Genomic DNA, 17424 nt, shown 5'->3' with positions numbered 1-17424 from the left:
GGATAAACTGCAAAGCACACCGAGCTGGCTATGCTTGACATACCAGGCCAGGGAGGCTGGCTGTGCCGCAGCTGTGATGAGATACAGCATAGAACAGAGCTTGCAGGGCCTTTGAGGATCTTACAGGGCCCCCAAAGAGCAACACTAACAGCCCAAATAATGAAATTCATTTTATTCTAACGGCACTGTCCACACATTGGTGGGGTTTAACCCTGGCTGCCATATGGAGAATGGACTGTAATATCAGACATAATAATGAATATAATTTCGGTAATCAGCATATGTCATTTATGGATATTAGTAAAGAACATTTATTCTTGTTTTGACATAAGAAGTCAATCAAAGAGAATATGTGGAAGAATACCACATCTCTGATACCTAAAGATGTTGGTAGCTGGTTCATGGTAACAATGGACATAAGAGCAGCAGACACATTTGTGTTGGATTCCAGCAGCTGACCACTATCGCACCACTGTTACGGGTGGTGCGATACAGTCAGGAAAAATAAAGGTTATTGGCTTGAACAACAGGGTGGCTAATGATGCTAGGCATTGAGATAAAGAGGAAAGGGATTAATTATTAACTTATTTAATACTGGTTAATTAAGCTATAGTAGGGAGTTGGTAAGATTGGCAAGAACATTTTTATAGTTTCAGATCATGTTGGGTCACCTAACAAAGACAATGCAGACTGATAGGAAGCAGGGTTGCAAAAGATTTGGCAAACTACATGTGCATGTATTTGGAAGAATGTGAGGGGGGAGAGAATCAAGGAGACATTTCCCTCATGGAAAGTCACAAGAGGGATGAGATGCTCTCCGGGGCTGCCCTCCCTCTCAAGGCTCCCAGAGATGGCATGAGGCCAACCAGGAAGCTGACGGATAGCAACTTCCTCAAGTGAAAGGTTACCAGAATACTGATGTTATCTCAGGTGCAAGCATCCAGTTAATAGTCCACAGCTGGAAAAATGTCTGTGGAAAGGTCAGAAGCATAAAAATACATGAGTAAGAAGCAAGTATGCCAAGTAGGCCAGAGGGTCACAGTCTGATACTTCTCCAGAGCAGCACCCGGTGCATGGACCTCTCATGCCCTGTTGTCTCCCAACAGCCTTTGTTGTTCCACAGGGACAGCTAGTGTAGGGGCCTTTGGACTCCAGTGAGGAGAAAGGGTCATGCAAGCCCCTAAAATTATATAGACATTTTAATTACAGTAAACAACAGAGGTTGCTACAAATGCTTATATTTCCAGGTCCCACCATCAGAAACTCCAAATGAATAAATATTCCAGATGTTTTAATGTAAGTGGCTCACAGGTCGCAATCTGAAAAACCCACAAGGTTTTCCTCAAAATAAGCAAAAAAAAAAAAAAATCATATTCCTGTCTAATGAAAGGCATTCACACACAAAGTCTTTCTGGATTTAGCCCATACCAGCTGTGTACCACCAAGCAAAGATCATGAACTTTCCAGCCAAACTAACTAGTCCTGATCCTGCCACCTATTAAGTATGGTCCCTTTATTCTAAGCATCAGCTCCTTCATACTCAAAATAGGGACATTATATGAAATTATATGACATTTCATTATATGAAATGGAAGCATGACATTTTGAAATATCACTGAATACAATAAGGATAGTCCTTAAGTGTAACATCTGAAGAAATATGAATCCCTTACATCTAAACTATATTCAAGAATCACATCATTTCAAAGCTAGTGTCTTCATAGCTCTAAACTACACATACAATATGGCCACATGAGAGTAGCACAGTAGTGGGAAACAGAAATACCCATCAATTTGGGTCATTATTTTCTGAACCATTCTGTTGTTGAGGTGCTTTAGAAGTTCTCGGTGTGATTTGGGCAAGTACTCTGCTGTTAGCTTGCTGATCACCATTGGTGAATTATAACAATACTATCCAGTACTCATTAAGTTGTAGTGCCGGTAGCAGAACAGAAAAACAATTGTAAGAACTGAGCACTTTCTAGAGAAGAAACAAAGTTAGACAAAAAGTCATTATAGTTAGTTTGTACTTATTTCTTGTGCTTAAAATTACATTTTAAAGCATAAAATACATGGATATAGAGATAAAGTTTCTGAACACACATTCCTACTTAACATTTACTTCTATGGGAAAATTTATATTGAATTATGAAAATTCTGAAATTATTTGATTATTTTGAAATATTGAAGAAAATTATTCCGATAATAAAACGTGAAAATCCTAAAGCTATATTTTCTTTGTAGATGTGTCATAAGGATGAGTAAGCAGAGGTAAGGTATCTGGCATATGTTATCTAAATTGGTTCTTAGGTTTTGAAATTTAAGAGAAAAACTTCTAATTCTCTAATCTCAACAGAGGGGAACTGGTTGCTTTAAATCCAGGTATTCTTAAAAATTATTTGGAAGATGAAAAGTTTTCAGAACAGCAAACACTTCTCATCCAATACTGAGGCTTCTTCCTATTTGTTCCTCTTTCAAAGGTCTTGAAGAATTACCTAAAAGTCACAAGGTAGACTGATTGAGATCCTCAGCTCCTACATGACTATGGCAGCCTGGCAGTGGATGGCTGATTTTCTTTTCCTTTTTATTCTGTAGTTTTAACTAGACTGGTTTTGAGCAGATGTTACTCTCCTTCACATCCCATTAGTCCAAACCACAGATTGTTTCTGAGGACAAAATTCCTTTAGAAATAAGGATTAAATCTAGTCACTATTCTTGCACCTTGACTCTGTGTCCGTCCCTCCCCCTCCCCCAACTACAATACTGGTCATTTGAATGGGCTAAAAACCTGGCAGCTCTAAAAGGTAATGATTCTCACTTTTGGACTCCATTCAGTACACGAAACAATAAAAGCCTTCTGGAAGGTTTCCGGGCCCAGCTGTCTGACTCCACTTCCCATTCCGCAAAAATACAATGAGTTTTTCATGGGCACCTATCATTAATGTGACAGCAGAGAGGCTTGGTCTTACCTTATTCATATAGGTACTTGAACTACATTTACATTTTTAAATAAAGAAACAATAATTTAAGGTTTCTGGCTGGATGAAGCAGGAGGTAATTTTTTTGAAAAAAAAAATACAGCTCTTATTTTCTAGTTGGTGTTCAGTATAAAATACTTCTAATCAAAGGGACTTCTGGTAGCTCCTTTTAGACGAAAGGTTGCTTATTTTATTCATAATAATTAGAATCAATTTGATTGTGTTCTTTTTTTAGGATGTCTGCCTTTTGGTTGAAAGGTTACAAATACATGATTTTATTAAAATTTTGAGAGAGTTGTAAATTATAAACCTATTTAGCATTTATAGAACATCTCACAGGGTCTTCCTATTCAAGGAAATGAGAGATAATGGACGGCCAAGCTGGCGTGATGATGATCCTCAGGTTGGAAACTTCCAGGGCCTTCTAGCATTTTCACACAAAGGTTCTAGTAGAACTGTGTGAAGAGTTTGCTTTTACCAAAGCAAGCACAGGGCACTCCTCAGGGTATTACAGCTTGCATATTTTATGGGAACCAAAAAGAATGAACACTAATTTTATCAAAGCACTGGGTATAGCAATCGCAAGTAAAACATGAGGAATTACTTGGACATACCAGTGTTTCAACATAGAGACTACAGTTTAAGTTATCCAGAACTTATACAATAGATCTAGAAAGAAGACCTCTAGAAAGAAGATCTGTCCACGTCTTTATTATTTGAATTACCCAACCCAGCAAATTTTACTCTGATAAATATATTGGGTAATGACCATGTTTAATTTAGTATAAAGTGTTTAAACAGGCAACATTAATAGTGAAGTTCATTCAGTCTTCTTTTAATGATCAAGTATGGAGAGAGTAGTATATAAAAACACTGTGAGCCCAAAATAACCATATACAGACTGCTTATAAGCCTGAAACTGCTTTCCAGGCAGTTTCAGAAATGTAGATCAATGCCAACCTTCTACTAGATTTCCTAGATGAAATTACTTCTAAGAGATCCCATGCCTTTTTGGAGATGCAAGCAGAAAATCACAAGCCTAGCTGCTAACACTGTATGTGAATTATATCAGATCCATGCCCAATGAGAAACTTTGAGGCATTGAACCAACTTTTCTTCTTATTTAAGCAGCTCACTGTTTTAAAAGTATCACTGTCATATGAAGACAGCAAGACATAAATTTACAGGGGCAACCCCAATTTACAGTTCCTACCCCAAGACCTCTAGGCTGCATGTCGAACACAGCCATGGTGATGATGGAGGAGGAGAATACTTGGGTATTCAGAGGTCTCGTGGTTCTGCAGTAGATAACTGTGTTGAGGCTACTATCTTTGTATGACAGAATAGGCTGTAGGATTTACTGTCTGGATTTTACTGTGAAGAAGTTTCCCCAACCTCTCTGAGCAAAGGTTTTCATTTGTAAAATGAGAATAAAGTACATACCTTAAGACAGTCTTGAAAGTTAAGTAAGACACATCAATAAAGAGAGCTTAATATAGTGCCAGGCCCCCATTGAATAATACCTATTGTTTGTGTTAGCATATAACTTCAAAGATCAACATTCTTTCAAACCTTTGATACCCTGATTTCACATAATACTGCCAGATCTTGGGTGTTTAGATGTAAGGAACAAGGTGACATTTTTATTCTAGGCTCCATCTGAGCAGCAAGATTTATCATTAATCATTTACCAGTTATCAACTACATGGGAACCTGCACAGTAGAAATAGAGGGGGAAAAAAAAAGAAATAGGACGAGAATCTTCTATTCATAATTTTGTCAACCATAACTCAAAGATACAATCTGTGCCAAACACCAAAAGCACAACACATACTGTTTGCAAGATATGTTGCCCTCCAGTGATATACGGAATTGTGACATTATTAAGAATCACACCTGGTGCTGGAGTTGAGGTTGCAGGGAGAGAGTGACAGAGTTCCTCCACAAAAAGCCACAGGAAGTAGTCTCTCTGGAAACTCTACAGAAAAAACTCTGACTTTCTATGACTTAACTATGCATTAGAACTAACTTCAGATTCTATCTTATTGTAATCTCATCACGTGTGTGCCAAAGTCAAGAAAAATATATTGCATGTATTACAAAGGGAGGCTATAAAGAGGACCACTAAAATAGTCACAGGTTAGTCAAAGACAGAAGAAAACAGGCATAGCCAATTTAAGACAAGATACACCAAGCAGAAAAACGTGCATTGTCTTGATTTTCAATGACTTCAAACTGTAACCCAGTTTTGTTCTATGAATTTAAGGATCTATGTCTTCAAAGAGAACAAAAAATTACATATGCATCCGAGAGGTGCCAATCAGCAGATCAGAGAACACTCAAGTGAGATTCCTTCACTCCTAGGTGTGACGAAAATGGGTTTGGTTTCAGCAAAAATGTGTGAGGTGGGAAAAAAGCAGTTTGAGAAGTTAAGGTGAAATCTCCTAAGCCAGGCTGCCCCATTCAAGATCAAAATAACTCTAAAGTTTCAACTATACATTTAAAACAGAAATAAGATTCCCCCCAATTTTTCTCCTGATTTCTGCAGTCTTGCCTTGCAATTTGTTGATTCAAGCCAGTATAAAGTTTAATTTAAAACTAAGTCCTTTCAGAGAACTCAAATCCCTGCTCTTGTCTAAGAGAACTCTGAATATCTAATGATTCCTAATGTTTTCCCATTATCAACAAAATTCTATTGAGCTGCCTTGAAAATTTGTGCTTCAGCTCTGGGTTAAACACAAATAATTGGAACTTACGAACATGCTTTCCTAGCTACTTCAATCACCCCACACATCCACTGTTAAGTCAATGATGCATACAACTCAGGACAAAAACCAAACACCAAAACCCAAGGCCAATCCTCAAAAAAACAAAAACAAAGAAATAAACAAACAAAAAAACCACTTAGGCCACTTCTCTATCATTGTATATTAGAAATGAAATGAAAACAGTAAAGAAAATCACTGCTTTTATTACATTGTTAGAAACTGCAGTGCATAAATAACGAAGTCTTATGCTCCAAATCAGTCATTTTAAGTACATAACTTGATTCTAAGTCCCAGGACTCTGAAAACTCTAAGAACTCTCTCTGATAACAATGAACACAGAGAGGATTATTTGGGTATCACAGTCCCCAGAAGAAACAATTTAGTTGTTAGTGACAATAACTAAGGATCAAACAGCCTGCATCAATTCTCATTTGTAATTTTTTTTTGCAACATTTAAATGATAGGAAATGACTTCCAAGAAAAGCTAGCTACCAATTAAACAAACTCATCTACTGGCATTACTGGCTAAAAGAATTGCTGGTTTCAAGGCTGCCCAAACTATGTCATATGCAAAATCGAGTGAGATCTAGGCCACCTGACTATGCCACAGCATCATCAAAAATAGATCAGCAAATACTATTTGGAGCTTTTGGTTGAACTATAGAAAATAACCATTGAAAGCTTTCATGAAAGAGCTACCGATATTTTCACAGCTGGGGTTATAAGAGGCTTGTAAGAGTTGTTTCATATGGGAAGGGATTATGCTTAGAAGGAAGAATTTTGTTGATGAACACAGTAGCAGATAAGCATAGTGTAGGTGAGCAGTGTTTCTATACCAACCCCAACCAATTTCTTTTCTATAGTCCACTCACATCCATACCTCGAAGACATGTGGACTCTCAGGGGAGGGAAGGCTCTCCTCTCAAAGTGTCAGTCAATTTTCTGCCCTCTAACGGGAATCTCTGGGATAGAAACTTCTACTACCCTTCCATATTATTCCCTTTAATGTTTTCTTTTGCCAATCCACAACTTGTTTACTTCAGCTTAATAATGGACATCAGATCAGCATCATTTGATACATTCCAGATGATATGATTAGGCAATTTTACAAAAAGTTCATTCCTTTGGTCTGATGCATTTCTTAAGGATCCAAAATCTTGTTATTAAACACACACACACACACACACACACACACACCCCATGCCAAACATGAAGGATCTGTGAAGTAACACAGGAAGTTTATCAGCACTGTAATCTTAATTCAAAACAATCCTTAACAAATGCTGCAAGTGTTAAAGTACATCCTAAATCACCATCCAGTGGCTTTAAGAATGCTCATGTAATTTTTCAGTAAAGCTTCAGAAGGTCTATGGTATTTGGCTATCTAAATACTGAATCATTTTGGGAAAATGATTTAAAGCACCTTACATGGCAGCTGTTTCAAGTTGGCTTAGCACCTGTAATACAAAGATAATTATAGAAGCCATATCTTTGTCCAACTTCAAATGTATTAACTACACTAGAGAGAATTAATATTATGGTAAAGAGCCTCAAGTTTAACATTAAATTCCTGGAAAGACATACTGTTGGGAGTCGCCCTGGCTCCAAAGACTAACTTCCCCATCCCCCGAGAAGAGCTGTCCAAAGGTGAGCCCTGTTGGCTCACATGATCCTTACCCACCAATCAGAAAGCACCCCATGCCAACTGTCCAACTGTTCAACCATTAAACTGTCAAACCAACCCCAGCTCTATAAATATGCAGAGCAGTTCCTCAATAAACAGGCACTTTCTCTGACAATGAGCCTTGTTTGTTCTTTCACATACTCTAAAACTTTCACAGTAAATATCTGTGGATAATGAGATTAAACATTTTGGGTGTATGCTTTATTGGGATTTTCAGTTTTCATACAGAGAATTCTCACTTTTATAATTGGAAATTTTTTTAATTTTTTTTTAAGAGAGAGAGAGAGAATTTTTTTTAATATTTATTTTTTAGTTATCGGCGGACACAACATCTTTGTTTGTATGTGGTGCTGAGGATCGAACCCGGGCCACACGCATGCCAGGTGAGCGCGCTACCGCTTGAGCCACATCCCCAGCCCGGAAATTTTTTAATTTAAAAAAAAAAACAACCTACTGAATAGCTTTTTCAGTGGTAAAAAAGCAAAAGTTGCCAAGTTGACTGTAACTTCTGGGAGCACGAGAGGCCATCGCGAGAAGCCATCTTTGTGCACATACAACCTCACAGTTCTTTCTCAAGTTTGTGTGCATCACAACACACCGATGATGGTAGAGGCAAGTCTGGAGCATCAGAGTGACCTTCAGGTCAGTGCCCATCAGCAAGGACCTCAGCTAAGGTAAGGAGAGGCCAGTCTGTCCACCCATGGTGCCATCTGGAAAGTAGGGTGACGTTCTCCTGACTTCTCATCAGTAGGCCCCTTTCACGGCAGCTTCAAATTCTCCCTCACTGTGGGACATGTTTATATAAAAACAAAAACAAAATATGTATTTACTCAATTGATGTTATGATTTGTTTCCTGGAAATATCTGAAATTCCAGGTTTAGTTCCCGAATTTGAGGGAAAGGCAGAAAAATTTTCCTTATTTCTTCCTTTAGAAAAAAAATATATTAATTTCTTAAAAAGAAAGACTTATTAAGTGCTTACGTGAGCCACAGTAGAAAACCAGACATAATAATCCCTGTCTTCCTGGGGTTTGGAGTTCGGGGGGAGAAGACCAATAAGGAACAAGGTAAGTGACAGAGTGGGCTGGACAGTGTCACGTGCTAAGGGAAAAATAAGTCAGGAAGGAGCCATGAGAAGGGTAGATGGGAACACAGTCAGGCGGGTTGGAGAGTCAGGGTAGGCCTCATCACGGTCAGACCTGAGTGAGGATCGAAGGGGCAGGGGGAACAGCCACTAGAATATCTGCGCAAAGTGTGGTCCAGGTAAAGGCAGAACAAGTACGAGGGCCCTGAGGAAGAAGGCTTGTTGGCGTGTGTCAGGAATAGGGGAAGGCCAGAGTAACACAGGGGAAGAGAGGAGAGGTCACAGGGGAGGAGAGGAGAGGTCGGAAGTAACAAAGGGCAGATTGTGCAGGGTCTTCTAGGCCTTCGGGAGCCTCCTGATCTTCTAAGACATTAAGCCCCGCTTTCTTGAAGCCTGTCTTTATGTTCATAGGTAAAGCCTGACAGTGACAAATGAAAACTAGAGTAGGTATGTCTGAGGCAACTAATGAATATGAATTAGTCCTTACATGAATATATAAGGAGCGAAAAGTGAATGACTGAAAACATGAATGACATGCGACTGGACAGTTAACTGACGAGTGTAAGATTTGTATTCATAAATTCAAGAGATGTGTGTGGAACCTAACAGCCAATTCCTGCCTCAGGGAACTTACAGTCTCCTGGGAAGTATGACAGTAAGGCAGTCTGAGTCTGCTTCATGAGGAGGAAACAACAAGTTCTGTCAAAGCTGAGGTATGGGCTGAAATGATCAGAGAAGAAATTCTAAGTGATGGTGAATACTTACAGAATAAAGTGGGGGAAGTATGGAAAGAGAAGGAGGTTCAGTGTGTTTAAAGATGTGTAATTAGGAATGGGCAAGGTTTTGTGGGCAACCACCAGACACACCATGTTCGTTTGGATGGAAACATTTGCATACGGCAAGGTTGAAAAGTGGATGAGAAAAGATGGTAAGTTATTATGGTTAGATTGAGGTTCTGACCTACTGACAAAGGAGTCTCAGCTAATGTTTAAAGAGGGAAATGATGTGGTATGTAGAGTACCTTGGATAGGGGCAGCAGTTAGTGGGTGGAATACTAGGACAGGAAGGGATGGAGTCCATGCTGGAAGGCCTGGAGATGGAGAGGTGTTGACAGCGACCTAAGATACTGAACAAGAATCCATACAGCTTGGGGATTGGTTGGGAAGGTGACTTGTATATTCTGAATGACTTAAAAGATGTTCATTGGGATGTCATTCATTTTATAAACAGAAGGATATCAAAAAGGTATCTGGTTTGCATGTTTTAAATTTTGAGTGATGATGGGTCCAATATTTGGAAATGTTGCAGATAAGAGAAGTTTCAGACAACACTAAAAATACAGATTAGTTAGCAGTAAATTGGCAGGTGACCTTGGTATTCTTCCTTCTTTTTGTTTTATTGAGCCAACACAATTTCTCAGTGGGTTATAAATAGAATGCCATTTTATCATTTAAAGTGGGATTTGGGGGGAGTAAATATGAGTAATTACACTGGGATCCATGGCATAAAACTGAGGCTGTCCAGAGCAGAGCAGGATGCACAGACTCTAGTTTATAAACTCTACCTTAATTCTAGAGGACGGGAAATTGCCATTTCTTATTATTAGTCTTCAAAAAGTTTTCAAAAAGAGCCAAGTGATTCAATCACTGTCACTTTATTGTGATTTGGATGCAGTCTGGGCCAAGGAACAAGAACAAGTTGTAACATCTGGGGGAAAAAAAAAGAGAGAGAGGACAAAGCAGCCCATGTCATGCAACATGTCCCCATTGCCTGGGTGGAGGCCCTAATGCTAGGGAAGTGTGGCAGTTTTATGTTGAGGGAAGACGAGAGTTACTCTGGCTTGGCACTGAAACTTAGGATGCAAGGTCCCAGATAAAGTATCACTTTACCAGAGTTGCCTCTGAAGATAGGGGATAGCATACATGTGTGGTGAGTGGAAAAAATGCATTTTTTTGCGTGTGTATGTGTATGTATGTGTGTATACATATGCTAAGTAGGGAAAGAGTTTTCTTTATCCTGTAGCTGCAATTTGTTTTGAAGTCGTTACTGCATATACAGGGTAACAGAAAGGAAATGAGACCTTGTCAGACTTAAAAAATGATATATTGTTAGTGGCTATTGCATATGCCTTATAGAATAAAGGAAATGAGTAATTACTTGCCATCACTGGGAACTTGGGTTTGGGGCATGAAAGAAAGAAAAAGTTAGTCAAGAAAAAAATCTCTCTTGTTCTAAATTTGAATTAGTAGTATCAGTACCAATGCTGAATGTATTTCTTTAAAAAAATAAATACATAAATTTCCATTTCTGGCTTCTGAAAAGGCCTGGCAACAACCACCTCTAGTACTCAGAAAATGGTTTTTAAATCTCTCTCTACTCCAAAGAGTTAGGGCTGTCTGGAAGTGTGGCAGTTCCATATCTGGAGAAATGGCTGATCCATATCTGAACAAGGACTATACAGCATGGCTGGCCTGCAACATGTCTATGGAAAAACAAGCAAGGCATCCACATCAAAGCGAACAGCAAAGAGCTAAGTGTGGTGGCACATGCCTGCAATTCCAGTGACTCAGAAGGCTGAGCCAGGAGTATCACAAGTTCAAGACCAGCCTCAGCATCTGAGAGAGACTCTGTGTAAAAATAAAAATTAAAAGGGCTGGGAATGTGGCTTAGTAGTTAAGCACCCCTGGATTCAATTTCAGGTACTCCCCCAACACCACAAAAAAAAAAAAAAAAGGAAAGAAAAGTAAGAAATAGGAATAGATCCATACACCAAACTCGAATGTCTCAAAACTACTAACACATGAGAAATATATAAATTTAGTAGTTCATAATATTTAAGAAAACAACCCTTATCAATCACATGCAGATAATCAATCTTTAAAAAACTGATATACAGGCAAAGAAGCATTTACCTTGCCTTTGCTATAATAACTATTTGTACTTCAAGATAATTAAAAATATATACTTCAGATAATGAAATTTCTTCTTAGAAAAAGTCTTTAAACCAGAGTAAAATTAAACTTCCAGATCTAACTACCAACTTGTAGAAAACACAGGGAATAGGAGAATACAATCAAGCAAAACATCTAGTCCAGGGAGGAACTCTATGGGGTAAATGATCTGGTTGTCAAGGAGGAATTATAAGAAGGAAAACAGGGTGGGACGAGGGGGTGGAAGGGTAAGAGATGGGGTGGGGACATGCAAGGGGAAGAAATCTCTACTTTGAACCAATGAATCAACAGAAATGCACAGGTCTAATTTGATCCAGGTTTTTAAAAATAAACTGTAAAAATGAAACCATTTATGAGATAGAGGAAAACATTTGGACATTTAACAAAACAGAATTATTATTAATTTAACTGAGTTAATGATGTCATTTTTAAAAAAGAATACTTATCTTTTAGCCATGGTATCATTTCAGTCAGAATTACTCCAGCCTATATTATTTCCAAATTATTTGGGGATAAGGAGGAAGTTAGGTATGTGGATAAAACAAGATTAGCCAAGCACCAATAATCCTTTAAACTGGGTCACAGTGCCTGGGAGCCACTGTATTATTTTCTCTGTTTACATGTTAACGTTTAAAATAACAAATGATAAAGGCTCAGGGAATATTGAAAAACTAGTGAAGGGCTGAAAAGCTTCATTGGAATAGAAATAATTTTTCCTTCAAATATCAAAATACTTTGGCATACATGGTCAACTCTGAATGTCAATAAAAAGGAAGTGGGCTGGGGTTGTGGCTCAGTGGTGGAGCGCTCGCCTAGCATGCGTGAGGCACTGGGTTCGATCCCTAGCACCACATAAATGTAAAATAAAGATATTGTTTCCACCTAAAACTTAAAAATAAATATTAAAAAAAAATGAAGCTGGGATGGTGATGAGTGCCTATTATCCCAGGAGCTTGATGCAAGAAGATCACAAGTTCAAAGCCAGTCTCAGCAACTTAATGAGGCCCTGAGCAACTTATCAAGAACCTGTCTCAAAATAAAAAAACAGGAAGGAAGGAAGGAAGGGAGGAAGGAAGGAAGGAAGGAAGGAAGGAAGGAAGGAAGGAAGGAAGGAAGGAAGGAAGGGTGTGTGTTGAGGGTCTGGGGATGTGGCTCAGCGGTTAAGCATCCCTGGGTTCAATCCCTGGTACACCCTTCCAAAAAAAAGTAAGTAAGAAAGAAAATGCTACTTTATAATATAGAGAATATTGACACAGATTGAAATGGAAGGAGTCTTTACTGACAGATCCAAGTCACAAGTCCATCAAACCTCATGCCTTATGAAATAAAAAATAAGCTTGGTAGCAGTGAGAAAATGAGTGTTTTAGATGCAGGGATCCAACCTAACAGAAATGTATAGATCCTAAAAGTTTCATGGAAAAACACTCTTCCTGCTTGATCATATTTAATAAGCCTTAAGAGAATAATGAGGCTTTTAATGACACTATCCATTTTTGCTTGTGCTAGAACAGTCAATATACAATATGAAAAAATACAAATGAATACTCATAAATACTAAAATAGATAGTTTTGTATTTTGTAGTATACCTACATCTGCTCAGTCCCTCACCCACCCCCTCCCAAGCCTAGTCATAAACTTGCTGGTTTTGACAAGCAGATCACAAATAGAACAGGTGCCTTTATTAGTGCTGTAGGTAAATTCTGGCACCTGCTTGGACACCAGCTGTGTGTTAATTAGTCTTGTGATGGCCTACATCACCAAATATTTCAAGATTGGAAATGCTCCCTCAAGCTTCCAGAGGAATGTGTCTGCATGTTGGCTGACAGATGCCCCTGGAGAGAGAACAGCCCTTTTCCTAAAAGTCTCTTATGGTGAGTTCTGCCAGATGCAAAATAAGAACTGGCTACACAAAACATTTGCTCAGTGAGTCAGTTCAGGGAATGAGGGTGGAGGGTGCTTTTGGGGATAAACAGCAAGAAACTCACCAGTGGAATGATGCTGACCCAGACACATATTGAGTGTCTGGTCATATGTCTGAGTTCCATCCCCCCCTCCTTTATTTTTTTTCCAGTACCAGGGATTGAATCCAGGGGTGATTAACCACTGACCCCACATCCTGAGCCCTTTTTATATTTTATTTAGAGACAGAGTCTTGCTGAGTTGCTTAGGGCCTCACTAAGTTGCTAAGGTTAGATTTGAACTCACAATCCTCCTGCCCAGACTCCCCAGCCACTGGGATAACAGGCTTGGCCACCACGCCCACCTGTCATCTTTTGATCAAGTAACAGTCCAGCCATGACATCTGAACCCTGCTTTCCAATGGACTTCCACAGTTTACTTGTGTGGCTTTCCATTTGATCCTTCAATTATATTTAAGCAAACAAAAGTAATAGAATTGATTCACTGCTTCTAGTCATAACAGATGAACTGGACTATACCACATGAACAATTTGGACAGGGAAGGAGATGGCCTGAGAATTCTCAAAATTAGAGATGGAGTATATCATGGCAAATATCGTTGCAATGAAAGCTTTCTCTCTGGACAACGCTTGGTGTCCACAGTGTATTCAATACTAAAAAATATCAAATATGAAATAAGATGCTCAATTATTGCTTTCTTTCAGCAAGTCTGATGACATGGGTGGATGTTATTAGATAATAAAAAAATCCTACCTGAAGACTGCAAGAGTCAGAGACCAGAGCACTAATGGCTTCCTCAGTTCAAACTTCGCCCGTTTGTTCATTAGGTGCCGACCACCAAAGATAAAGGCAGCATACAGAGCAGAAAACAGGAAAGATTTCTTCCTATAAACAAATAAATAAGTTAAGACTCATGAACAAAATTCCTCAAGCAAATTATTTTTATCCCTTAGGAAACAGCTTTTGTACCAGTCTCCTTCCTTTGGAAGTTCAAAGAACATATTCTTAGGGAGGTGCCCCCTTCCCTGAAAAGGAACCTCAGTCTACTTGGACACCTGGTGTTCTGTTGGATTTCCCTAGACCAACTGTCATCCAACAGACTGACCAATGTAGTAAGTATCATGTCAACGTGGTGGTATTCTCTTTTCCGACTCAGTGATGAAAAGTTTCAACAATATAGTGTTGAGGAATAAAAAACAATCTTTTCAAGGGCTGGGGTTGTGGCTGAGCGGTGGAGTGCTTGCCTAGTATGGGTAGTGAGCCTCAGCATCACATAAAAATAAATAAAATAAAATTTTTTAAAAAAGCAATCTTTTCAATGAAAAATTAATTTTATGCTTTAGAGTTTGTTGAGCTAGTTTAGATAGATTTTTACAAGAATTGTTTTTATTGAAAATATTTGATAACCAGGGTTGTATGGGACAAGAAAGTCATTTAAAACTGCTTTTTTCCTAGTAGATTATAGTATTAAAAATAACCTTGGAGTAATCATTGATGATTTAAAAGTCATTAATGATTTGAAACACTAAAATACAAGTTACATGACTTATGGCTACCCCAACATGGATTCCTGAAACCCTCTGCATCAAAAAAGACATGTATTAAATTCTAATATATCATTAATAAATGCATAATGGTCAGATACACAACACAACTGGAAGAACACAGAACCATCTATGATACATCTTGCTTCAAAGTTTGAACTTGAATTTAACCAAATCTCTTATCTTATTACCTGTTCATAAAATAAAAGGGGTAAATCTAAACTGTGTGACATTCTGCAAGACAAATGAACATATTTTGTCAAGTTGTAGTATGGAATAAAAATTTAAGACTCTTCTAGATTAAATTAATTTGAGAGACATAATAATCAAATACAATATGTAGAACTTTTTGGACCATGGTTTGCAATAAAATCAAATGTTAGGCATAATTTTTAAAGTACTTATCAGCTATTGGTTAACACTGAAACATTTGTGAATATAATTCATGTTTTATATTTGGTTTAAAATACCCCAGGAAACCAACAGAACCAAAAATATATGAAGATTGAGGAAAGGGGATGAAGCATGGGGGCTCCTTATTCTTTCTCTTCTCTCTCTCAAGTGTGTGTGTATACATACACACATAAATAGTTAAAAACATTCCATAATTTTTTTAAAAGGATGATTTATTGTGGAAGAAAATATCTGCATGAATAATTATTTAAAGCATCTAACAGGACAAAATCTCAACATGTTTGTTCACTGTTGGAATCGCTTTTTTGACCCACAGACTTTTTATGAGACTGTTAGTTGGAAATATATAAGCAAGACAAAGTAGAATTTTTCAGGTCCCTATGAGCCTGCTGATTTATTTCTGTATAAAGTAAAAGTGAACAGCAATACTAATAATGCCAAAAAAAAAAAAAATCAACAATCTTCTGTAGAACTATGATTCAACAGAAAGCAATAGAAGGCTTGTAAATAATTAAACATTTGAACACACTTCCTGAGGCAGCAGTGTTTCTCTTAAAATGGGTATTCCCTACTCAATTAGATCAACAGGAAAAGCACTGAAAAATAAGACACGAGACTCAATACCAATGGCAAAATGCGTTAACCTAAAGAGTATTATTTGTAAAATGCTTCATGTGCTATTTCCCTAATTGCTGGCATGCATTGCTGACTCACAAGACATCTTATTATTAAACAAGCAGCATTTCTACTTAAATGCAATTGACCTGCTTGGTGAACACCAAAAAATAAAGCAATGATTCCAGGAATCAGCCCATTAAATAAATATTGAATAAATCACTTCCACCGAGGTGGGCATACTCTGGGACACATAAGATGTGGCACACAGTAGATGCTTAATAAATACTTGTTGAATGAATATGGTCCTATGCTATCAAGTTTTCTGATGGGGAGGATAATTTTGAATCTGTGACAATAGAAGCTCAGCAAACACCAAGTGAACAGTTAGTGGACATTAAAAGTTGTAGTTCCCCAGTATATATTGATAACAAATGAATAATAAAAATATCCCCCCAAAAAATCATGATACATTTTCTTGCTCTAGAAAGAAAGAGACTATTTCTATACTTCAATAAGAAATAGAAAGGTGAGACGATTTTAAGGAAACTTTTAACAATTGAACATTTAAAGAAGAAAATAATTTTGGCTATATATAGAGTGTGATCTCTATATCAGTATATTTCTCTTCTGAAATTTGCAAGAAGGGGATTAAATTACTTAAAGAGTTAGAATCATTGTTTCTATTACACTCATATAAAGTGCAATATATATGTAAAAACAATACACACATTTAAAGCTCACACATAAGCAAAGACTCACTAAAAAAATAAAAACCTACTATATTAATGTAGGCAATAGTAGCAAGAAATAGTATAATTCATTTTTCTAAGTCAAAAAGGTAATAAATGACTATAATCACAGTGTTCTAACTTATTAATTCAAACAGGTAGATATGCTAAAGGGCTTTGTCACTTAATCCTCCTAATCACCTCACCATGTAGGGAAGGTATTATCTTCATTTTCATAAAGAAATAGGCTTAGAGGGCAAGTAACCCCAGATTTTCCTGCTCTCCTGTGATAAACTTTCAGGAAAAAATGGGGCACACTTGGTGTGTTATTATCTTCTAAGTATATAAGTATCCTTTCAGCCCTTCTGCTGAATTTACACCCTCTCTGTGCCACTGAGTAAAAAATTGTTCAGCAGTGAAAAGATGAAGAATTTCCCATCCTAATGTTCCAGCGCTCATATTTTCTGGGCTTGGAACACTTTTATCCAAACCCTTTTTACCTCCTGGAGAACACTGAAAACATTTCCTTATAATTACTTATCATTATTTCCCTGACTCACTCAATATAATTCAGATTTGGGTCATGATTGTACATATTCATTGTAATACTTGCAATTATGCACCAATAAATGTAAATGAATGACACTCCTATCCTGCTAGCTGGTAAGGGGAAAATATGCCTCAAGAATCAAGACAAGAATAAAATATGTTTCTCTGATTTCCTTACTTCTAGA

General features: G+C 37.7%; 1 protein-coding gene across 7 annotated transcripts in view; it reads right to left on the bottom strand.

Annotated features, from left to right (window-relative positions):
- Positions 1-17424, bottom strand: part of Elovl6 (ELOVL fatty acid elongase 6) — a 122491-nt gene that overhangs the window by 24501 nt on the left and 80566 nt on the right. For all 7 annotated transcript variants that reach the window (XM_027935419.3, XM_027935416.2, XM_027935421.2 and 4 more), the window contains one exon: positions 14140-14271. In XM_027935419.3, coding sequence (XP_027791220.1) covers positions 14140-14271 — 132 coding nt within the window. The remainder of the gene's footprint in view (positions 1-14139; positions 14272-17424) is intronic.

This window comes from Marmota flaviventris, chromosome 7 (assembly GCF_047511675.1).
Source record: "Marmota flaviventris isolate mMarFla1 chromosome 7, mMarFla1.hap1, whole genome shotgun sequence".
Classification (NCBI taxonomy): Eukaryota; Metazoa; Chordata; class Mammalia; order Rodentia; family Sciuridae; genus Marmota; species Marmota flaviventris.
This window is presented reverse-complemented; position numbering and strand designations above follow the sequence as displayed.